The following is a 19,363-nucleotide window of genomic DNA, read 5'->3' as shown; positions in this document are numbered from 1 at the left end:
CTTCTCTCGGCGACACATATTGTGTGTGTATTGAGTGCAGTGCAGCCACTCCCAGATACCTTTACTCTGAGTCTGCGCAACAAAAGTGTATTTGAGTGTTTGTGTGCTGTGTTCAATGAGCATGTCTGAAGAGCTCCTTATCTGTGAGCCCTGGAGATCCACATTGTCTCTCTAACACTCAAACACACACACTACACACTCACATGCATACTGTCAGATCCGAGCTGCTACTTACAGAAGCGTTTGAAGTCTGGCATGAGAATTAGGTCGAATTAGGCAGGCAGCAGCTGTTTGGTATTCATGCCATCCTCTCCCTACCGCTGGAGTAGCACGACACAGCCTCAAGTTCAACCAATCTCCGCTGGCCTTAAAGCCTCCGTCTACTCCCTCGCTCGACCCCTGACGCCCACCTTTCACACCTGTCACTCATACACTCTCCAGTCATGCAAAAATACAACCCCAAACCACACCCTCCCCATCTGAACACCTGCCCTTTTGTTCTCTTCATGAAGCACTACGCTGCTCTCATCGATCCATCACCCGACATTCCACTCAGTCACTCAACAACACAGCTTCATTGACGGGACCCCTCATCATAACAATAGTATGGACGGGAACAAGCCTACTTTTTTTTTCCAGTGTCACATGGTGACATGAGTAACATGCACACAGTTGACATTCCTTGGTCATGTTTGTTTTTCTCATACTGGAGCTATGTCCCAGTTCAATGGCTGGATCCTCCGAAGTCTCGATTCCTAGACTATAAATCTACAAGTTGAGGTGTAACAATGACAAAAAACACTGTAGGATGTAAATAATGGAAACCAGGCATGCTGTCAATGCCGCTGTTTATGCATGTTAGCAGCATGGGAATGTTTTTGTTTAAAAAAAAAAAAAAAAAAAGTCCTACTAAAAAGGGAGAATTTATGGATATATAGTGTTTAAAATGATTTGGTCAAGTTTTTTTTCAGTTGGGCTTTTTTTTTTGTATGGTACACTAGAGAAGCAGACAGGAAATGGACAGAGAGAGACCAGGGGCATTGTGGCCACATGGTATGCATCCCAACCACTAGGGCAGCAGGATGCCCCACTTGGTACACTCTGCTCCAGTTGTCCATTTTGTTAGGCTGAGTTATAACCTGATAATGATATATCAGCCAATTTTTGCATAATAATGTAAAAACAAATATTTTTGATACAGATCCCTTAAATTGTGTCATTTTAAAGAATTATAGCCAACATATGTACCGAGTGGACATGTCTTGACAACTTGACGCTACTCTCTGATGGACAAACTCTGTTTCTAAATGACTTCAAACATATCTTTGGCTTTTCTTTGCTGCAATTTGTTGTTATCTGCCCAAAACAAAACTTAACAACAACTGTCTGAAAGCACTGTTAGTTTTAGTCTGTGTAAGACTAGATTGTCTCATTTTTAGAGGTGGCACAACTTCAGTCTGCCCCTCGGGTCTTTTTTGAAGAATCCACCTTCATGATCTGTGTCCTTCAGAGGAACCAGCCACTGAAACTGGGACGCAGCACCACTGTCACTCCATGTTCCTGCTCTCTGGTCCCGGGCCTTGGTCGCCCCCTGCAGGGTGTCTTTTGTAAATGACAGTCAGCCTCCATCTGTTCCATAATTTTGAATGTGAAGGCCTGGAGGAAAATGGGAGCTCAGCAAGACACTGAGTCAAAAGCCTAAATTACATTAAAGTAGATGAGTAAGATGTAGTGAGGCCAGTTTTTGCTTTAGACACTCTGGCACTGCCTAAATTGCCACAATGAGAGCATCAGCGGACAAAGAAATACCATTTTCAAACATAAGCTGCTGCCCCTGAAACAGGAAGTGACCAAACTGTCTCTTCTGGCAGTCCCTCCGCAGATTATAGATATATACAAATATACAGACGAGTCATCTCCTCTCCAGTATTGCACACCTGCAGATTGCACACATCTGGCCCTCACTCCACCTGAGTCCTGCCTTTCCTCAGGCACGCAAGCACCCACAAAAAAAAACATCCCGTCACACCCATGTTGTCACATGTTCTGTCCTGATGGTGTTTCAGTTCGACATGGCCCTCTGTCCCTCTTGGTCCCCGGCCTCCACCTCCACGTTTCACCTCACTGTGACATGTGATAGACCTACCATGTGAGACTCACGCTACTGTCCTTCTCTCCTTCCCCTCTCACCCCTCCTCACCTACTTTCCTCAACTCCTTCCCTCCCTTTCATCCCTCTTCCTCCTCCTTCTCCCCCCATCCCCACCTCCCTCCCTCCCTTCCTCCCTCCCTCCCTCCTCCTTCGACCCCACCCCTCAACCCCGCACAGAGAATGACCAGCCATCCCTTGTATGGTTTGACAGAGGGAAGTTTTATTTAACCTTTGAAGGTAAGTTTTCTCTGCACCAGGGTTAACTGTAGCGTGCACACACACTCTTTTGAGGCCCATTTGTGCAAAGCTTGGCCCCTACCCTGCCCTGCCCCCTTCTTTCCTTCCTTCCTCCCTCCCTTCCACTCCACTCCTCTTCCTCCTCCTTTGCAGTCTCTCCATCACCCTAACCCGAACCATGCTAACTCCTGGCTGAGCCCCCTTGTATGCAGTCACAACTATGCAGTGGCCTCATTTGTCATATCCTTCTCTACTTTCTCTTCCTGACATTGTTCATTCTCATTTAGTCTGCGCTGACCGCCTTCCATTCCCTGAAGAATCACCGTTCTTCGTGTACTTTACTAATCTTTTCGTCGTCATCTTTCTCCTTTGTGTCATTTGGTTTTTGGTTTGATCTTTGGGCTGTCTGATCTTCTTTGATCTTGTCAGAATAATTCAACTTTAATAGCATGTTTGGAATAAGCATGCATATTTCTCTCAGACTTTCTCTATGTCTGCATCTGTCTTTCTTTTCTCATCTACTTTCGCTTATTCAATTAAAAGTGTCCACATATACAAATACTTGTTACTTAGAGGATGAGTTCCAACATCTAACACAAAGTTAGGAAAGATATTTGAACTAATTCTGCAATTTCACAGTCAAAGAGCAGAGAGAAATTGGATATCTTCACACATTTTCATGCCACCTTACTAACACCAATGTTTGTTCTCAGTTCAGATAGTTGTAATTTCATTTCATTTCATCACACTAGTTTGCACACCATGTTTTGTTCCTCATTTCATCCACACACTATTGTTGAGGAAGAGTGTAGAGCCAAGGTTTGGGAGTTGGAACATCTATCTGATGTGTGTGTTTTTCTGCTGGGTTGAAGCTGCTATAGATTGATTTTAAACTGACTGAAAAAGATTTAAATGATGATTTTTAGAGAAACAGAGTGTGGCTATATCAACCAAAAAAGGATAGTAAATGGTAAAAATTCAGCTGAGCTGACTGTTAGTTATATGCATTGCTTGAGTGTGTGTCTTGTGTCTCTCAGTCCTGTTTAATGTGTGTCTGCATGTGTGTGTGTTACCTCCAGGCTGCTCCAGAGGACCCAGTCCTCTCACCATGGGAGCTCAGGACACGCTTCCTGTGGCCGCTGCGTTCACAGAGACGGTCAACGCCTTCTTTAAAGGGGCCGACCCCAGCAAGTAGGTCAACATGTGCTTCACACATTCCAACATAATAATTAGGATTCCCTCACTAGGATTACTATATGTATGTCTTTTGTGTGACTGATGTGAAAAGAGTGTGTTTTAGTTTGTACTGCAGAACGAGGAGGATAATGCTGGAATTAGTAAAACTTTGCTTTGATCCCCAGCTCATTTAGCATTTACAAACAGTATATTATAATAAATTGAATGAAAACCTTACTGTGTGTTATAAAACATGTATTAATCATGTTTTAAACTGTTTATAAATGTGTCAGAACTCATTAAGACATTCTTGACCTCAGAAATAGCAGTTTGACAAATAAATAACTCAAGGTTCACTTTCTAGATTTTCTCACAGTGTTCATGGCCTTCATCAATGGATGGAGTTTGATCAGTTGTTGTTGAGAGTGAAGAATATTTAGAAATAAATTAATACTTTATTATTAAACATATAATGTCACTGAGCAGTTGGAGAGCTAAGAGGAATAAGCTGTTTATAGTTATTAACAGTTATTAATTATGCCACTGCTTTTTGATATTGTTTTGTGAATCATGATTTACAAAGCAATAAATACATAAAGATTGTGATTCAAACACAAGAGGCACAAAAATGTTTTATGAAGAAATGATAGTATGAGAAACTAATTAGGGCTTAAAGGTGCAGTGTGTAGGATTTAGGTTGCAGGTTGCAACAAGCTGAATACCCCCCCAAAAGCATGTAGGTGAAGCTACACTGGCCCTTTCTAGAGCCAGTGTTTGGTTTGTCCGTTCAAGGCTACTGTAGAAACATGGCATTGCAATATGGCGGGCGAGGACGTGCTACCTATGTAGATATAAAGGGCTCATTGTAAGGTAATGAAAACACAACGATTCTTATTTCCAGGTGCATTAATTAAAACACACTTATGAATATAATATATCTGCCAGGTCCGTTCCGCTAGATGCCGCTAAATTCTACACGCTGCACCTTTAAAGCCGTCCCATTGCAATGTTTATTAAGAAAAGAAACACAAAGAAAATGACTTGAACACATCTGAGCGTGTATGTTTTGTATTGTCTGTCCCCCTTTTTTCTCCTCTTCCTCTTTCTCTCAGGTGTGTCGTGAAGATCATAGGTGAGATGGTTTTGTCATTCCCGGCGGGAATCACGAGGCACTTTGCCAATAACCCGTCCCCTGCCGTGCTAACCTTCAGCATAACCAACTACAGTCGACTGGAGCATGTGCTGCCTAACCCCCAGCTCCTCTGCTGGTAATGACAAGGCTCACTGTGAACTCACCACCTCACTCTCATAAAGAATAATAAAGCATAAAAACTTTTTTCACTGGAGACAGTGTCTCAGTGAAGAAGTAGTTCAAGTCTGAATGCTTTATTGTCTAACTTAAGAAGTCCCCCTAAATGTTTTATATGTTGTATGTAATTTAACTAAACTTAATTAAAACCTAATCAAATGTTCTTACTTACTGTGCATTATAATTTGTATTAATTATATTAATTTTACTTATAGAGCATGTAAGAGATTAGCTTAAAGAGCATGACACATTTTGCATCATATATTCACACCAAGATTCCCATCTTGTTCCCTACTGTTGTTTCCTATTCCTATTATTCGTAATACTCATAATATATTTAATCCTTATAATAAGATTTGTTTCCACTCAACATATCCTACTTACCACCCTTATGATATGTAATAGTGACATATTTCACACAGGGAAAACTCAATGCGCTTTATTAAAAAACATCTAAAATATACAAACAGCATGAAAATAAATTATAATATAATTATTAATAATGATGTGTATACAGTATGTGTTTGAAATAAGGGTGTAAACTGGTAAAAGTATCTGTGAACTGGCTCATAGCACATTCATGATCCCATATGGACAAGTTCGGTTGTTAAGTGGTGACTAGTGATGAGTAAACTTGAGTGAGATCATTTCAGACACTGATCAGCTGTCTATTGAGTCACCATGAGGACATCTGAGTATTCAGACAAACTACCTTAAACAGAGATCAGCTTTGTTTCTGAGTCCTCGTTTGCTCCTGTTGTAAAATACTTAATACATCACCTACTTGTGACCCATAAAAAATCGTTTTAATGTTAATATGTTAACCAAACCCCCCACTCATTATGGAACTAAAATCTTATTGCTTCACAGTAGTGCAATTTCTATTTCATAAAAGCAAGAATAAAAAAATGTTTGTCATAAAAACCCCACATAGCTGTAAAATTAGTGCAAAGCACGACCTCTTGTGGCTCTTTGTTCAAATTAAATTTCTGACAAACTAAATTTTGCAAATTTCCAAAGTCATTACTGCCAAATTTTTTTATTTTTCTTGTCAAACATTATGTTAAAACTGAGAAGCTGGGTGTATTTACACTGTATGAGAGAGGATCATGTGAAACGCCTGTGTTTTGATCGTGCTTTTCTACCTGTTCCTCCACTAGCGACACCACCACACAAGCCAAGGCTGATGCCAAGGACTTTTGGGTGAACATGCCAAACCTGATATCTCATCTGAAGAAGGTGGCAGAGCAGAAGCCACAGGCGACATACTACAACGTGGACATGTTAAAGTATCAGGTAAGCTCTGCCTTCAGGGAGTCAACCACACCAGACGAGCAGACAAAAAAAAAGGGCATTAAAAATGGTTTTGGCACAGCAGTTTTATGTTGTGTCTACATTTTTGTATTTGTGTAGGTATCAGTGCAGGGTCTCCACTCCACTCCTCTGAATCTGGCTGTGAGCTGGAGGTGTGAGCCCACCAGCACGGACCTGAGGATAGACTACAAATACAACGGAGAGGCCATGACAACGCCGATGGCCCTTAACAATGTCCAGTTCCTCGTCCCTGTCGATGGAGGGGTTTCAAAACTACAGGCTGTGTTACCTCCTGCTGCATGGTAGAGTCTTTACTTTGTTATGATGTTAAAGCCGATAGTACCACTGAGCATATTATGTAATATATAGCCAACCAATTAAACAGGATGATAAGGTAAAGACGGTGGTAAGATGTATAAAGAAAGAGAATTCCAGGGAGGGATGTCTTACTTAACTTTGGTTATCCTGACTGCACACTGTGAAATTGTTTGTATCAGCATTATACCCATGATGACAGTAAAGTGCTCACTTTTACGTGTTTTCCCTTTAATTGGTCTCATAGGCTTTAGAAGCTTTATAAATGTGGTACTTGATAAAAAAGTAAAAATGGGTTTTGATTGCCTGCTTGACTCCTTTTCTGCCCTCTTATGATCCTGAACAGGAACGCAGAGCAGCAAAGAATCCTTTGGAAGATTCCTGATATCTCACAGAAATCTGAAAACGGAGGTATGTACAGTATAATAATATTAGTAATTTTAATATTCTTGAAGGACTGTAGGTGATGAGGGAGTCCCATTTTTATTCTTATATTTAGTTAAGGCCATTATCAGGGCAGGTTTTGACACTTCTGGAGATCTCTGCAAATTGTTCCTTTTTGGGTTCCCCCTTTAATCTTTAACCAATTTTACTGTCACCCAGATCACATCAGTTCTTGAAGTCTTTACATCAGTTTTTGGTGTGCACATGGAAGGGCTTTGCTCCAAGAGACCCCCTATTAAAGAACAGTTGAATAGCCCAGTAAAATGTCTGTGTTAATGTTCTTATTTTACAAGATAAGAACCAGCAGGTGGAAAGAAACACTCTAAGATGAAAAGAAAAGTACAAACAGCTTTGATAGAGTTCAGATCCCACATGAGTTGTAACAGAGTCTGCAGGCATGCAGAGCTAGACAATGTTAAACACTGAACTACAATCTGCACCAGGAGCCATGAATGCAGCTCAACAAGCTATGGAAGAAAGTGTAGTGCTTTAGTCTGCCAGGAAAAAAATCGAGGCCTTATCGGCACTTGTCTTGTTCGTCTATACCACAGGATGGCAGCTCTGCCTGAAGTAACCAATGCCCCCCACTGTGTGACAATGGTAGTACAATTACCTCAGCAATCCTCTTTGATATGCTGCTTTACGACTCTATTCAGTGTAACATCTCACTGCACTGTGGTTGTGTTTTATTGTGCTTATTCTCCAAGGAAAGAAGAAATCACACACACACACATGAACACAATCAATTGATAAAGAATACTTTCATTTGTGCATCTGTGATGACAAACTGACGTCATATAACCTACTTTAATTATTTGGCCTGTTTCGTATGATATAAGGCAGAAAGTTTCCAGGGCTTACCTGCTCTCCAGGAGAAGAACAGCAAACTTAATTATGTATTTTCTTCAAGATAGAAAACACAACCAATCCTGAAACATGATCACTTTATTCCTGCTTCTTTTGGACATGAATGACTTCAATGTTTTATCCTTTTAATGTAAAAAAAATGATAATGTGTAATTAACTTTTTCAAATGAAGAGATCTGCTTTCTGCATTTTTCATTGTGTGATCCAGGACTGATGTATCTTATCATATCTGTTCACATTTGAATTTTTGAACTTGTCCCCTTGTGCACATCACTGTCTATGAAATGTTAGTGATGAAGTCGTCCGTCCTTGTGTTTCTAAATATGAACTCTTCCCTAAGGTGTGGGATCGTTGTTAGCACGCTTCCAGCTAACAGAGGGACCCAGTAAACCAGCTCCACTGGCGGTGCAGTTCACCAGTGAGGGCAGCACCCTGTCGGGCTGCGACATTGAACTGGCTGGGCCAGGATACCGCTTCTCTCTCGTCAAGAAGAGGTTTGCCGCAGGTCAGTTTCCCATTTTAATCGCAGCATATAGAGCGATTTTTCCTTTTTCCACAACTGCCAATTTAAAGTTCTGCCAGTTCTTCTGGAAGATTAAACCTTTTTTTAAAATTGTTTTATTTTTCCATAAGCAATCAACGTAATTTATTAACCAAATAAAAAAGTAATGATTTGTCATTGTTTGATGTTAAATAACAATCTAAGAAAGGAATATTAGTCAGATTTTTCATCCGTTACACTTTACAATTTTTTTTTGTTGTTGTTTTTTTGGATATGTGTTTTTATTTATATTTACACTTAGAATACCTTTGTATTCTCTATTATATTTCTGACTTGTGGGTATAGTATATATTATAGTATAATATACCTTTTTGTAAGAGACAATGTGTAGACAATATGTAATCATTTTGTTAGGATAGGTATTGTTCAATTGATTTAGGTGGTTATCTAATAGAAAGTCAGTCAACCACAGTACTGTATGAGATGATGTCGTTCTCAGTACTAAACTATAATTATCGCAGATTAAGAACACATAACTTCGAATTTGTATAAATAAACTACATTTTAGCTAGTCTCATGCTCAGTGCAGCTAAAAAAGGTAATTTTTTCATCTCATCCTTGCAAACAGTGCTGTACATTAATTCATCATGCATTATAAACACTAGATCTGAGACATAACCAAAGCATTTTGTTGATGACTTTCAGGAAAATATCTTGCTGACAACTAACCCATGCTACTGAGAACAGCACTGTCGAACAAAACAATCCCAGTGGACTGAGGTTGACACCGAGGACAGAGGACAGACCGGACAGACCTCCATTAACCTTTTCTGAACCCACATGACAGGTCCGCAGCCTACCCAGCAGTATTGTATAACTTACATATAGCATCGTGGAACTGTTTTAGGTCATGTAATTATTGTATTTGTATTCATTTCATAACATCTGTATTGCTGCAGTTCAGACACCTGGGTTCTTTCTTCCTCTGAAGTCTGTGCCTCTGTCTCCATCCTCCTCTGGTCAATGTGTGGTGGTGTTTTTTAAAGTTTCACTGCAGCTGCCTGACCAGCCAGGTTCAGCCAGATTGTGCTCTGGATGACGTGTTGTTTGTTGTCCCTAGTCTAGAAAAAAGCGGCTGTAGAAATATCCTCGAATAAGATCTTTGCAGTCAGAGACACACCTCAACCTTAGACACATCCAAAGTTGGAATAGTTAGAGTTGAACCCAGGATAATACAAGGCAAGTTATCAGCCTTTAGCACATAAAAAAATCCCAGCCCTCTAAAGTAATCCTTGTGTCAGGGCTTCTCTGGGTCTCTGTCCTCACTGTCTCGCCATGAACGCGGGTGTACGTTTGGCTCTTGCCAGCAAATAAATGCATTATCTGATGCAGTTTTACACACGATGTCACAAGATATTATGTCTTGTTTGTGCTAGTGTGTGATCGAAATGAAACACAAGATCAAGTGACTACAAGGAGGCTTAAACTCAAAAGATTTTCATGCATCACCTACTGGTACTACAGGGTCACATGACTTTGACTCACATCTATATATTTCTTTTTGAGATAAATGCACTGATCAGTCAATCAAACTGTTATTTTATTTCCTCAGAAATCTACAGACATGGAGAGGTTTTTAGCAGTTAGGCAGCTGCAATGATAAATCAATTTACTGGTTGCAAAATAAGAAAAATATGTTTTCCCGTAAGAACAAAAGAAGTGTAAAAAGTGTCATTTTAAATCAATAATATATATCTTACAGTAAAGGGCGTTTGGTGTTTTCCTCGTATTGTCAGATAGCCTTTCTGTTGTTCCCAGGACAGCAGTGTTAGACTCCAGATTACATGACAGCATTCTATTTTTATTTATTGATGACGATGATTTGTTGTATAAAACATGTGATTCTGTATATGAATAGAATTTGAATGGTATCACACAACTCAGAACCCTTAAAGGTATAAATATTTGAATTCTTTTTTCTTTTTTTTTTTCTTTTGTTATCTGTGTAGTTGGGTAACCTGTGTACAGTATAAGGTATAATTTTTGAATTTATTTCAGATATAATTTTTTAACTCAAGTGCAACAGAAGATTTGAGCTATATATGGGCTGGGGTGGGTAATTTAAAGAAAAAGATAAATATCTTCCTGGATGCTGTGTTATGCTTTGTGAAAGCAGTGTTAATGTAGAGTTAGTTAAACCATGGGCAAGGTCCACACTTTAAAGCAGTAGTTTGACATTTTGGGAAACATGCTTTTATATTTTCTCGGCCAGAGTTAGATGAGAGGATCGATACCGCTCTCATGTTTGTATGCTAAATGTGACGCAATAGTCAGGAGACAGTTAGCTTAGCATAAAGATTTGAAACAGGATGAAACAGTTAGCCCGCCTCTGTCCAAAAGTGAACAAATGGCACCTCTGTATCAACACTAATTAACATTGTACCTCGTTTGTTTAATTTGCACAAAAATCAGAGAGTAAAAATGACAAGTTGTGGTTTTAATGAAACATTGAGGTAAGCTTCATAAAACAAATGGGGACATGAGAGAGGTATCAATCTTCTCATCTAACTCTTGTTAAGAAAGCAAATATCCCAAATTGTCCAACTATTCTTTTAAAGAAAGACAAGACAATGACAACAAAACAATCAGTTTTCCTCAACTGCAGTGATGAAGTTTGGTGACTATGGTACCACTACTGGAACAGGATTTGTTTACCGGGACCAGCTTGTTTTTTTTTTTTTAATTCAAACACTCAAGTATTGATCCAACATTCTCAGTTCCTACATCTACCCATTCAGTTATTCCTGAACTTAGTCCATATGTCACCACAAGCTTCTCACTATTCTCTTACCTGTTTCCATTTACCTCAGTGGTACCTGAATCCCCTGAGCGGAAATGATATCATGAGCACACCCCCGATCATCCAACCAGCGCTTAAATCCATGGCTTTATTTTGCATAATTGTAACGGTCTCTGTGAGATGACATGAGTTGAATGCGGTTGTGGAGCGAGGTTAAGTCGACCAAAATGCTTTTTCTTTTGTATTTTATGTGTGTGTACCCCGACAGTCAGTCCTCTGTTAAGGAGAATAAGCTGAATATTTTTAAAACTGATTAAAAAAGAAAAAATGTTATATTGTTTAATGTGAAAAAAACACTGTGCTGATGATGTTGAACTTCCTGAATGCTCTGACACTCAACATGAAGAACAAAAAGTGTGTGTGAAGTGTAGCTGAAGCTCTCCGTACTGTACTGTATGTCAACATTCTGCTAAATGCAACCAATCATAGTCCTTTCAGAGCTTTAGTAAAAGCATCTTAAACTGGGTTTAGATCAAGAAAACAACACGCCTCACATCAATACTCTTATTCACTGATAGAGTACTTTTGATTGGGCAACGTTTTTAAATATATGTGGTTATTTGGCCAGTGAAAAAATCTGATCTGGGCTGTGTCGTTCAAATTAAAATCTTGTTCTTAACTAGCTTTTTCCGATGAAGACTCAATCTGAAAGAGCATTGTGGATTACTGTGAGGTTGCATTTAATTTGTAAATGTGAAGTGATGATGATTGGTGCCATTTAGCTCCCACATTAGCTTGGTAACATTTGCTGTCAGTCATGTCAGTCTGTCATTTAGTTGACTGGATGAATCGATGTGCCTAACAGGAAGTTGTTACCTTCTGGGTGAATCTTGAAGCTACCAGTGCAACAGTCACTACAGCATTATCTACAGAGGCCCACCATACACTTATCCCATCATGCATCTGTTTTAAATTACCACTACACTACAGGTTACAGACATGTCTTTCAGCTTGAAAGACAAAACAAAACCTGATCTCAGTCTGTTGGTTGCCAGATAAAACTTTGCATCTTTTAATATAAAAATGAAACAAAACTTTCCAGATCCTCATCTCCATGGTGAATTTGTCCTGCAGTAATTTATTATTGCATGCAGAGCATGCAGTAAAAGGTGGGGCATCTCATGATGATAGATAGTACTGAAATGACATGTTGTGCTGTTGTCACTTACCTGTGTTAATGTTGAGAAGAGCAGGGAGTGTGTTTGTGTGCTATAAGCCAGAATGCTTTTGGTTCTGTACCGTTAACCTCAAACACATGTGCAAGCTCTTTGTACAGTACATAACAATGCTAAGATGAACTGAGAAACTTAGTTTGCTTCTTTCCAAAACCAATAAAAGTTATAACTGGATGCCTGTGTTTGCAGTTGTAGTTTTGTTTGATTTAGCACAGTCACAACTTTAAAGGATGGGTTAACAATTGTTCATGTCTGTCCCAAAACAACAGTCAGGTGCCCATTTGAATATTGACACATCTCTTGCTGTCTTTCCTCCTGTTCATACTGGCCATTAGAAGATCCCTTCATAATGCACTTTCAATGTAAGTGATTGGGGACAAAACCCTCAGCCCTCCTCCTGTGCAAAAATGTATTTAAAAGTTTATTTGAAGCAAATATGAAGCTTCAGCCGTCCAAATTAGTCAAATCAAGTCAATATCCTTCAAAGTTAGTCTGTTGTGCCAAATTCCCTCTTTGTCATGATCCTTCCACTGCAGCTGTACAAGAAAACACTGTCCATCAAGACACAAAGAGGGATTTTATTTTACTAAAAAGACTTAACTGTGAAAGATTTCCACTATATTTGACTAACTCAGACAGCTAAAGCCGCATATTGTCTTCAGATAAGCATTTGAAAACATTTTTGCTCAAAACGAGGACTGTGAATTTTGTCCCCCATCACTTACGTTGTAAGCACATTTGAAGGGGATCCTCTAATGGTCGGTATGAACAAGAGGAATGATTACAGTGACCAAGCCTTTTTCAATGTTCAAATGGGTACCTGACTATTGTTTTAAGACAGGCTGGAAAAATTGTGAACGTATCCTTTAAGTATGTAGTCCTACTGCATATTCATTGGCTAATTTGTTGTCATGTAGTAGTGTTTTATCTCATTGACACTAGGTTTTGCAGAAATTATCTAAGCATTGTCCAGTATGAGGACTGTGATTTTAAAAAGACCTCACACCTCACAGAATGTAAGCCCTGTGCAAGAACATTTATTTGACAAAAATAGTGAAATGATAGAATACAGCTCAATTTCTCTATAAATACATACAAGCAGACATGGAAGTTTTTCAAACCTGCGACCCTGTGGATGCTCGCTACATACAGGACATAGTAAGCTCAGGCGGAAATGTATTTCCTCTCCTTACACAGAGTAGGATATGATACAAGTGCTACATCCTGCACCTTTAAATCAAATCCCTGAGTGCATTTACCTTAAGTTAGTTTTGCGTCATTGAGTATAGTTAAATATATTTTTATGGTTGCACACATCTTCCAGCTCAGGTTTACAAACATGTTCGCAGATGCTCCATTGGTCCGCATTCACATCTACAGTCTTTACAAGTTAAAGTAAAAACTCACAAAAATATCAAATGCAATTTGAAAAATAGCAATTAGGGAAATGACCATTATAGTTCACTCAGCAATCATACTGTCTTAAAGCATGATTTAGATTTGGTTTCTAGTAAGGCAAAATGGGAGGAATTAGTCATTTTGGTCACTTGGAGAATTACAGGAGAAGAGGAGAGAGGAGTCGTTCTCAGCAGAGGAAGGTGAGGTCGCTCTTCCTGCAGCCCACCTGGCAGCACACGGTGGTCAGTATGTTATTCATGTCCCGTCTGGTCAACTCAGAGCCCGAACTGCTTCTGCTGCTGCTCAGGCTCTCCAAGCTGCTCTGCTCCCCTGTGGGCAGACCTGGAACAAAAAAACCAAAAAAACACTTCTGACATTGTTCAATTTAGTCCAAAAAGTTTACACACAATCTCTGCCAATGTCAGTCTTTTACTGTTGTCTATTTGACTAAATGTGTTTGTAGGTATAAGTTGTATTAGTTGTTTTTTTTAGGTACTTTTTTCAGTTGTTTCCAATTAGGTGATTGATGAACAACTGTTTTGAGATAAATCTTTGAGGTCTAATTGAGGTCCATGTTCCCATTAAATAAGGAAACTCTAAATGACAGCAGATTAAGTCTGTGCTATTTGTCTTCTACAGTGTCACTTTACTCTTTCTAATCAGCACAGCTGATAGGCTAACTGGGTTTATTTGTGTGTGTGATGGGCAGAGAGAGCAAGCCTGCCTGAGGAACACACTGCTCCAGTATTTAATCATGATATGTGGGCTACTCTGGCCTAATAAGATAGAGCAGCAGACAACATGTCCTTGTGCGAGGGCACCTGTCTGCCTGTACACCCACTGCAAATACTGAGTTAATAGTATATACTGTTCATGGAGCAAGGACAATCACAGCGTTTGGTTGAATTATGCTTGTCCCTTTGTGCTTAGTGAAAAAATATATGGATACACTGAGGACACAGCAATGAAAAGCTGACTGTCACTAGCTTTCAAGAACATGAATCCATCATAGTCTGGTAACAGTGAGATATGATCTTACATTCAAAAAATAATAATTTATTCTGGAGGGTGTAAGTTGGCAGCTTAGTGGGCTCAAATTTTGAACCCCTGAGTCAATGAAAATACATTCAAAATACACATGTGGTTTGAAAAATATCGTTGAAAGAAAAAGAAAACTAGAAAAAGAGCAGCTGTGAATAATCAAATGAAGGATGGCTGAATTCCATTTAGCTTCTTCAGTTTCAGGGTGCTGGTATTGTGCGCTGGCTCATCTTGAATATAACAGAGCCATTGTTAATATCATTAGTAACACCTATGCTTTTGTGAAAAAATCGGCTGTTAAAAGGCATATCAATTATAAACAGGATGAAGTCTTAGGTCACCTTTTGCAGGAAATTGAGGAAGCACACAAGAGTATGATTCCACAAATGACTGAAACTACAGGATACAATTTTTTTTTTTTTTTTTAAAGTTACTTAAATTTTATTTATTCAAGAAGTGTCACTGAGTCACCTTGCAAGAAAGACCAGAGAAAATAGTAGACAATAAATACTGAGGAAGTAAGTTATGACTAAAAAAGTAAAAAGGGAGTAGTTACAGAAATACTGTATACTAGGTAACACTTTGGTATACAGTACATCCACCAAATAATAGCTTTAGGTAATTTACACCTGATGATTCTTTCTTTTATACAAATATGGTTGTAATAAGGCCTGAAAAATGCAAATTTGTAACTAAAAGTCTTAACGGGGAAAAAAAAAAAAATTTCTGACAACAATATACAGCATGTCTCCTGTTTTGAGAATAAAAATAAAGATGTCTCACCGTCCATGTCTGACTCAGTGAGGAATCTCCTCCAGCGGGAGCCTCCGCAGGTGTAGACGACGGCCCTCAGGAACTCTCGGCCGCACAGCTTCACTGCATTCGCCTCTGCTGATTTCACCTGATCCACACACACGGCTGCAAACAACAGCATAGGCAACACCACCAGAGCACGCATGCTGGATACCTGAGTGTCTATACAGGCCTTTATATCTCGCTGTTGGTCTGTTTTGTCCGCTGTTCCAAACCCACCGCAGCTGCTGCGTGTTATCTAGTCAGCTTCTCTCTTGAGTCAAGTCTTTTGGAGGATGCAGCACACAGTGGACTTCCCTTCATTATATACCATCCACCTTTCAGTTCATCAATGCTGAGTATGTCTCCACCTCCCTCTAACTGGGTCTTAGCCCATCCCATTCACACACAAACATGAACACACACACACACCCTGTTTATCCTGATGCTTCTAGACAGTCACGTCATTTTATGTTTCCGGTCTCCCCCACCGTCCCCATTTTTAGCTGTTTAAGAGAGAGTGACGGCCATCAGCCTTTTACACCCCTCGACCAGCACTCACATTAGATGAGGACAGCCTTCTCAACCTCCTTGTGATTACATGATTCAAGGCTGTGATTGCACTGACCTTCACTTCAGTGCATGGCTAATTAAGTGATGCAAAGTGTTTCCCCCTGCAGTCAAGCAGATGTTTCATCTGTTTACGACATTTTGATAGCCTGGTTGTCTTCTGCTTTACAGCAGTTTGGGGCATTTGAAAGGAAAAAAGTCAATGTTGACAGTCCATCATCCAGGTCATTATTGTGCTGCTGATGGTGAGATGTGATACTCAACATGATATTTCAGTTTGATCATTAACGGTGGAGGTCCCACTTAGGATGTCTATGAAATTATATTGTGTTTAGTTGGATGTGCTTTATGGTGGTCCCTATGGTAGTGGAAAACTAAGACCAGTTTTTTTGATTGGTAAAATAGACAGAGGAAATATTTACTGCTTCATTTAACAGTATTCTTTTTTTTTTTTTTAAACTTTTTAGAAAACACTAAAAAAAATAATTGTGCATTCAAGAGAAATCTTATTCATCTGAGTTTTACCTTAATACTGATTCTGGCTGACAAGCTAAGCTGACTGAAGGAGCCTGATCATATACTGTGAACCAAAAAGCATTTTCCCATAAGGTCACATCTAAAAGGGGTTAAAAATGTAAATTAAGAGAAATTGTTTTATCTACAACTGTAGCTACACTACACCCTTCCCAGGTGAAGGCTTTTGCACATTTAAAGAGATTTTGCATCATTTGAGATACTGTTTCTACTTCAATAGAAAAAGACCTGAATTAAAATATAACAAGTAATAACTTACTGGCTCTTTCAATTAAATAAACATTATATAAGCCTAATTGCAGCACCTGAGACACTCATCAACTATTCAAATTCATCTACCCCTTTCAGCTTGTTTCAGTTTGGTGACATTATCTGTCATCAGAGTACATATCGGGAAACCTCAGACAGTTGCGGACAACAGTTTAGCACTGAATCATTACACATCATGTTCTATAGCTACAAGTACAACAACTATATAACTACAAAATAAACACAAACACTCTTGCATGAAAGTTCACTCTTGACCTTGGAGTGGTTCGACAAACTTTACCAGAGCTTTCAACCAAATCACACTGTATTCATCAGCAGAAGCCCTAAAAATACTATGCCCAGTATCATAACAGCTGCTGAGCTGACAGGTCAACAGATCTATCACACTGACTACTGAGCAAACTCCATCTGCTGAGGAAGACTATGTGAGAGGGTTGAAATTTATGAGAAAAAGCTAGTAAGTGGACCTAGATTTGAGATTCTTTTGTCAAACAAAATAAATCTTTGCAGACAGAGGGTTATTCATTTATCTATCAATCAATCAAACAATCAATCAATCATTCAATCAAGTTTATTTGTCACACCTAATCTTATAATGTACAATCACAGTGGAATCCTACAGTTCCTTCAATCCGTGCATTAAAAAGAGTTTGAATAGAATAGTAATAGTAATAAATATATGTGTAGGATTTAGGATCCTGGTGGCCTGAGGGTAGAAGCTCCCTCTGAGCCTCTTGGTGCTGGTCTGGTGTATCTGGTACCTTCTTCCTGACCACAGCAGGGAGAAAAGGCCATTATGCAGGTGGTTGGTTGGTTGGTTAATGATTCTCCTAGCCTTATTCTTGTAGTGCCTGGTGTAAATATCCTTTAGGCAGGGTGGAGCACCGCCTATTGTATGTTCAGCTGAATTAACAACTCTTTGCAGGGCCTTGTGGTCCTGCTCGGTGCTGTTTCCATACCAGGCAGTGATGTTTCCCGTCAGCATGGTCTTGATGCTGCAGGATTAGAAATTCCTTGGTATTTGAGAGGATACCTGGAATTTCTTCAGGCGTCTGAGGTGAAACAGTCTCTGCCTTGCATTTCTCACCATTGAGTCAGTATACAGCAACCAGGTCAGGCCCTTGGTGATGTGGACACAAAGGTGCTTGAAGCTGTCTACTTGAAGCGTAGTGTCTTCCCTGCTTCTTCCCAAAGTCCACTGTCAGCTCTTTAGTCTTGCTGACATTCAGAAGTAGGTTGTTGTCCTGACACCGGTGAGTCAGGTCCTCTACTTCCTTCAGGTAGGCCTTTTCATTGTTATCTGTGATCAGGCCCATCACAGCTGTGTCGTCGGCAAACTTGAAATGGTGTTGGAGTCTAAAGTGGCTACACAGTTATGTGTGGAGGGAGTATAGCAGGGGGCTCAAAACGCAGCCCTGGGGTGCTCCAGTGAGGGTAGAAGAGGTGTGTCCACCTACTCTCACCACATAGGGTCTGCCTGTCAGGAAGTCAAGGATCCACATACACAGTGAGGTCTTTAATCCCAGATCCTTGAGCTTTGTGACAAGCCTGGAGGGAACTATAGTGTTGAATGCTTAACTGTAGTCAATGAACAGCAATCTCACGTATTTTCCTTTCTTGTCCGGGTGAGATAGGGTGGTGTGGGGGATGTGTGCTATGGCATCTTCCCTTGATTGGTTGGGATGATAGGCAAACTGTGCTAGGTAGAGAGGAGCGGATGTAATCCTTGACCAGCCGTTCAAAGCACTTCATCACTACAGAGGTCAGTTTTCTTGGGCACAGGAATGATGGTGGACTTCTTGAAGCATGCGGGTATGAGACTGAGCCAGGGATACGTTGAAGATCAATACCAGTATGCTGCTCTGGTTTCAACATACATATTTTAACTTTTGTTACCATGGGAAAGTATGAATGACCTTTTCCAGGATCTTTTGTGTTTCATGATCCTCTAGTGTTTTCCATAGGAGGTTTCTGTCATTATTCTGAAAGGCTGTCCTAATTATAACCTAGCGACTCCTCCCGAGTGGGGACTGATGAGCTGTGTATTGATGGCTGTAATCAGAGCTACAACTTCTTTCATTGTCATAATGAGCTCAGTTTTGTCTTGTAGCCCTGATTACTGAGTCACAAACCTGGAGAGGTAAAGATGATGACCTAGATTACGACAAATATGACGTAAATGACCCTAAAAAACAGATGTTACATTTGTAGTCGTGTTTGATGAAATTCAAAAGAACACTGTGTTTAATGTACTTCAACAGAAGAGTGACAGTGATGTATGGTATTGACAAACTGAGTAGCAGATGTGGTGAAGCAGGGATGGTTCCTCCCATCATGGTGGGAAGTTATTAGCTTTGATCACATTACAAAGTTCCGACATGTTTTCCATTTCAATATTCCAAAAAGTT

General features: G+C 39.7%; 2 protein-coding genes across 5 annotated transcripts in view; one reads left to right on the top strand and one right to left on the bottom strand.

The window, feature by feature from the left end:
• Nucleotides 1-12,524, top strand: part of sgip1a (SH3GL interacting endocytic adaptor 1a) — an 82,841-nt gene extending 70,317 nt beyond the window's left edge. For 3 of the 4 annotated variants that reach the window (XM_067596447.1, XM_067596449.1, XM_067596448.1), the window contains 8 exons: nucleotides 2,329-2,388; nucleotides 3,468-3,579; nucleotides 4,677-4,832; nucleotides 6,034-6,169; nucleotides 6,287-6,489; nucleotides 6,849-6,913; nucleotides 8,154-8,318; nucleotides 9,021-12,524. In XM_067596447.1, the coding sequence (XP_067452548.1) occupies nucleotides 2,329-2,388; nucleotides 3,468-3,579; nucleotides 4,677-4,832; nucleotides 6,034-6,169; nucleotides 6,287-6,489; nucleotides 6,849-6,913; nucleotides 8,154-8,318; nucleotides 9,021-9,043 (920 nt within the window). In that variant the 3' untranslated portion in view covers nucleotides 9,044-12,524. The remainder of the gene's footprint in view (nucleotides 1-2,328; nucleotides 2,389-3,467; nucleotides 3,580-4,676; nucleotides 4,833-6,033; nucleotides 6,170-6,286; nucleotides 6,490-6,848; nucleotides 6,914-8,153; nucleotides 8,319-9,020) is intronic. The other variant, XM_067596450.1, reaches the window with a different exon arrangement.
• An 843-nt stretch (nucleotides 12,525-13,367) lies between these two features.
• On the bottom strand, nucleotides 13,368-15,888 carry insl5a (insulin-like 5a). The gene is made up of 2 exons (XM_067598098.1): nucleotides 15,573-15,888; nucleotides 13,368-14,090 (listed from the first exon to the last, which is right to left on the bottom strand). Exons 1-2 carry the CDS (start codon nucleotides 15,745-15,747, stop codon nucleotides 13,936-13,938), a joined length of 330 nt encoding a protein of 109 aa, XP_067454199.1. The 5' UTR covers nucleotides 15,748-15,888; the 3' UTR covers nucleotides 13,368-13,935.
• Nucleotides 15,889-19,363: the final 3,475 nt, after the last annotated feature.

The sequence above is a fragment of the Thunnus thynnus genome, chromosome 8 (assembly GCF_963924715.1).
Source record: "Thunnus thynnus chromosome 8, fThuThy2.1, whole genome shotgun sequence".
Classification (NCBI taxonomy): domain Eukaryota; kingdom Metazoa; phylum Chordata; class Actinopteri; order Scombriformes; family Scombridae; genus Thunnus; species Thunnus thynnus.
This window is presented reverse-complemented; position numbering and strand designations above follow the sequence as displayed.